Here is a 5,116-nt window from a genome sequence, read left to right as displayed (position 1 = left end):
ATGTTCTTAGTTTAATACTGCAGCAAACTAGTACAAGTGCACACAGAGCTTTATGGGGAAACGTGGTACTGCTAACTGCCTCATACACTTTAGACAGAAACAAGTGGGGGTTTATAGGCAGGAGACCTGTCCTCAACAAACTTTGGGTGTAAAGTAGTGCACAGCATAGGGACAAGTAGTCACAGAATCATTACAAATATCAAAACAACTAAAAGCTTCCAAGTTCAAACACATCAAGTCAATCACAGACAAGCTGAATAGAATGAGTACAGATGATTCAACTAGTAAAAAAATAACAAAAACAAAACTAAAGAACTTTGGTGGGAGATTGCATTCCATATTTTTATAGCATCACTGCAGTCCTCAAATCAGCACTGTCCTTGTCCCTCTGATACATACTTAAAACAGATATTTCAGTACAGTCATGGTCTAAGCCACTCTGTGAGGGCATTTTTTTTTCCTTTCTACTCAGATATGACATGAAGGTTGTTTATTTTTATCTATTTTACTACTTCTTCTTTTCTTCAGAAATCATTTTCCTCATCCAGAGAAAAGTATTTATTTAAAAATCAAGATTATGAAAAGTGTATCAAATTCTGTGTTCTCTACTCCAAAAAGGCCATTCAGTTTTCTCTCTGTAGTGTCTGGTTATATGGTTATATGCTAGCAAAATTTTTAGCAAAAGTAAACTTAACTCTGGAAAAATCAATCTCAAATTAGCTGCTACTGAAGCCACACAGACTCTCAAGTGGACTGTACTAAGTTCATCTGTTAAGGACGGTAAAGCCTAGCTCTCCTGCTAAAGCCAGCATTAAAAAAATCATACGGGAAAAAGTAGCACAAAAATTATACTTGTGTGTTGCCAAATTCTGTAATCATGTGTCTCCTTTTATGGTCTCGAAATTTAGGTTTTTGATGATTTTGTTGTTTAGGTTTTTGGTTTGGTTTGGTTTTTTATCTTTAACTGCTGACATTACATCTTTCAGCAAATCCAGATGGTGACAGAAGTACAACTTTAGAGTTTCAATTCGTGTTTCTTTCTCTTTTGTTATGGCTTTCTGGGAAACATGGGTAAGTGATGCTCCAGTGCTGGAAATCAGGTGTCATGTGATAACACTTGGTTCTGTCCAAACATGCAAACTTTCTTGCTTTTTGCTGGAGAGTCTTTTCTTTGGAAGGGGTTTTAGTCCAAACAGGCGGCAAGCGGCGACTCGGTACTTCTTTGACATGATGTTGTAGAGGATGGGGTTGATGGCTGCACTAAAGTAGAAGAGGACAAAGGACACCAAATTGCAGTACTGGCTGATCACTGCTATCTCCAAGGATCCAGCTTCAAAGGATTTGGAAAATAAGTATCGTCCTACGTGAAAAGGCAACCAGCAGAGTATGAAAGCAAATACCACCACAACTAAAATAAAAACAGCAGAAGAAATTGTGTTAAGAAAGAGTATTAAAATATGGGTGATTAAAATTCTATTTTAAAATTCTACTTCAAAATTCTATTTCTATACAAAATTAATCGCAAAGTTTGAAAATGCATCCCATAAGTTTTCAGGTTTGTGTCTCTCAAAACCTTCTCTGAGAGTATAAATTAGCAATACTTAATACATATTGATCAGATCTAAACAGACCACCTGTGTATTGCATAACTAATCTGATGTAGCACACTTCCAACCTATAAAACTTAAGTTTTCATAAATAGAGAATTAAAGAATCAAAATGGTGACAAAACCAGTATAATAATCTATCATCTGCAGTGTTTAACAAAAGAAAATTATGTATGATGTGATAGACTCAACTCTGTGGTTTATAACAAAGAACGTAATCACTGGGAAGCAAAATTATTTAAGGCAAAGGCCCAAAAATAAAACAAACCACCAGAATGCAGACTTCTAGAGCACGTGTGCCAAGGTAAGAACAGAAAAGTGGTGCACCCACCCCTTCAGTTCATCCATTTTTTGGAACATGAGTTACTCCAATAAGAGTAAAATTAAATATATGTATACTTCATAGTTATGTAGTATATCTGTAGTATTACACTATCACTATGATTGCATTTATATGTAACAATAACGTATGTAGAACAATAGGAATGTGTGTAGCTTTGAACAGTAGCCCATTTGAATTTCCACACTAGAGAAAGGGAAACATCTTCTGTTTATTTCCTGTGTGTTATCGGTCTTTCTTATTTTTCACATTGCCTGAGTATCTATTGATATATCAGAGAGAGAAAACCCAGAAAATTAGAGCAAGGTGTTTTTGACATTCTTAAGTAATTTTCACTGGTTAACCTGTTCTGTCATGTTAACAATCCTGCTCTCACGTCAAGTCCCAGCAGATAATGAAATTCAAAGAGCTAAGAGGAATTATTATAGGCACCTTTCCACAACAACTTCCTGAACAAGCATTGCCAAGTTCAAATGGACGTTTATGCAGGACTTATGGTGGACTAGAAAGCACAGGGCTGAGCTTCAGAGTATGTTTTTCAGCTCTGCATCTTCCTGAGCCAAGCACTTCAATTTTTTCCTCAGTATCTTTACTTACAGAATTCAGATAATGCCTCCCTTGCTCACAAGTGAAGCTTAATCCATGTAATGAATACTACTGTGATGGTCATTATGAACAGGATTTTAAGCATAGTCAATATTTTCATATGTAGGCATGTATATTCTTAGCCAGGCTTTTGACAGTTTGATCTTCATGTATACAGAATCACCTTGAATTCAATAGGAACTGGGTATGGTAACTTCTTTGCAACTGTATGTTTAGATGTTTAATTAAGGACCTAGAAGCATAACCTTTCTCTGCAATTTAGAAGAGTTGTTGATGCTAATCCCATTTACTTGATGTTCCATGCAGAACATTAACACCAGTGAGAGCAGACTGTATTGAGCATCTGCTTGTTCCGAGCTCTTACTAATTTCTTTCCACCAGACTGTTATCCTTTAGAGAATATTGGCTCCCTGTCAGAGGACAGTCTTACCACTGTCTTGCTGTTTTCAGACCTCGTAAAAGTTAAAATAAAAAAAAAAAAAAAAAAAAAAAGGTGTTGGAAATATTATAATTCTTGTGGCAATGCTTCAGGGCAGAAATAAACAGTTATCATTTCAAAATTCGTTATGGTTAAGTATGTAGAAATTTAAACATGGTAGTAATATATGCTAGTAATTTACTTATTGTAAGTAGACATGCATGATCCTGAAACTCTAGAAGTGTAAATGATGAATTACTTCCAAGGTCACATCAGACTGAAGTAATTCTATTGATCATAAAATGTAGCTGAAAGGGCACAAAGAATGCTGTGGGGTTTATTATTTTTCCTGCTATTGCACAATAATAAAGTAGGACATGAACAAAAAAATCAGTTAGGCTCCCATTTAGTATTTAAGGTACTTAGGACACACTGCCACCTTTTCGTCTAGCTTATTAGCCCATCAATTCAACACAGCTGAAATGAGCACAGCAGAGCTGTGCTGCCCATGAAACCTTCTTCACATAAAGCATCTCACTGCTACTGAAATCCATGGGATGACTTGCGCTGCAAAGAACTTTTGCTTCAATAAAAGGACTCAGCAGCAGAAGGATTCTGCAGTTTTCAGGCACTAAACTGCAGAACAACTTTTTGGTTTTGTGCATTGAACTCCACAAAGTGCACTGAGTTAATATGTTAAAATTTGTGTTTCCATGCGCCAGCAATGACTGTTGTTTAAGCTGTTCAGCAATGTCAATATACAAAGTTAGGAATGACAGTGTCTGTCATCTTGATCCTGTTTTCTTAAAGTCAGTGAGAATTTACAGGATCACAGACCTCAAAGGAGGGGCAGTGCTCCCTGTTCAGCACATCCTGGTGTTTTGCTAATATAAAAAGGCAGATTCATTTTACTAGCATGGCCATGTAAGCTTATGAAAACAACCCCAATTTGCTAAAACCTCAGCACCCTGCATATGAAACTAAATGCACATCATATCCTGCTTGCTTAGTCTGCAGCTCAACTTTGTGGTTTGAGAAAGGTTTCGTTTTGTTTAAAGATCAAATAAACTATCTTTCTGTAAATAACATTGGTACCCACAACCAAAAAGGAAAAATGTTAAAGAATCTCCAGGGCACTAGCTAATTATAACTGTAATGTTTGTCCTTGTCAGTGATTGTTATTAACGTTTAACTGTTTGAGAGTCTTCAGCTCAAACCATAAAGAGAAGAGTTATTCTACACTACATTGAAGTGTAGTACTTTGTATGAAACATTTTCAATAAATGCTTTCCTTTGGAAGCAACTATAAAGAACTACCAGACTGCTCTCAGTATTTCTCTCTCTCACACACACACAGAGAGACACAAGCACATGCATCCTTTGGAAAAACAGAGCAAGAAGAGTCATACCTAACATTTTCACACTTTGCTTGTTGTTCTTATCCCTGATGACAGTGTTTGGACCAATGTTCTTTCTCTTTCTCCTCCAGAGCTTCCTCCCAATAAGGCTGTACAGCACGGTCAGGCAAAACACAGGCAGGAAAAAGAAGATGCTGGAGGTCCAGACCATGATGGTGAGGAGACCCGAGCGGATGGCATACTCCGTGGCTCGGCACTCATTGGTGCTCAGGGGGTTCGTGCCGTTCTCGTGCTCGACCCCCACCAAGATGAAGATGGGTCCGGCGCTAATGAAGGAGATGGCCCAGAGGAAAAGGATGACCAGCTTGACCTTCCCCTTGGTGATGATCACTTTAGCTCGGAGGGGGAAGCAGATGGCAACATACCGCTCCACGCTGAGGGCTGTGATGTTGAGGATGGTGGAGTAGGTGCAGCTCTCGCTGATGAACTGGAAGAGCTTGCAGAGGAGGTCCCCAAAATTCCAGGGCCGGTACTGCCAGAGGCGGAAGAGGTCCAGGGGCATGCAGAGAAAGATGAGCAGGTCGGAGAAGGCCATGCTGGACAGGTAGAAGTTGGTGGTGGTCCTCATGTCCCGGAACCGCAACACCACCAGCATGGTCATGAGGTTGCCGATGATCCCGATGACGAAGAGGAGGATGCAGGCGACTGTGATGCCTGTAAGCACGGGTGCGGGGAAGAGGTGCAGCGGTGGCTCGCTGCCCGTCCGGTTCTCCGCGTCGCGGCCGCC

The 5,116-nt window shown here is 39.2% G+C and overlaps 1 protein-coding gene across 1 annotated transcript; it reads right to left on the bottom strand.

The window, feature by feature from the left end:
* Window positions 1-957: 957 nt before the first annotated feature.
* Window positions 958-5,099, bottom strand: GHSR (growth hormone secretagogue receptor). The gene is made up of 2 exons (XM_010024260.1): window positions 4,381-5,099; window positions 958-1,408 (listed from the first exon to the last, which is right to left on the bottom strand). The coding sequence occupies exons 1-2, from the start codon at window positions 4,988-4,990 to the stop codon at window positions 1,104-1,106; spliced, it is 915 nt and encodes a 304-aa protein (XP_010022562.1). The 5' UTR covers window positions 4,991-5,099; the 3' UTR covers window positions 958-1,103.
* Between the last annotated feature and the right edge of the window lie 17 nt (window positions 5,100-5,116).

This window comes from Nestor notabilis, unplaced genomic scaffold (genome assembly GCF_000696875.1).
Source record: "Nestor notabilis isolate BGI_N333 unplaced genomic scaffold, ASM69687v1 scaffold30861, whole genome shotgun sequence".
Taxonomy (NCBI): Eukaryota; Metazoa; Chordata; class Aves; order Psittaciformes; family Psittacidae; genus Nestor; species Nestor notabilis.
Note: the sequence above shows the minus strand (reverse complement) of the source record. Positions and strands in the feature narration are given on the sequence as shown.

Coding starts and splice junctions, on each gene's coding strand:
- GHSR (XM_010024260.1), bottom strand. CDS start 4,990: ATGACCATGCTGGTGGTGTTGCGGTTCCGGGACATGAGGACCACCACC. Junction 1,409..4,380: donor GCAAAGTGTGAAAATGTTAG/GTATGACTCTTC, acceptor TTTTTATTTTAG/TTGTGGTGGTATTTGCTTTC.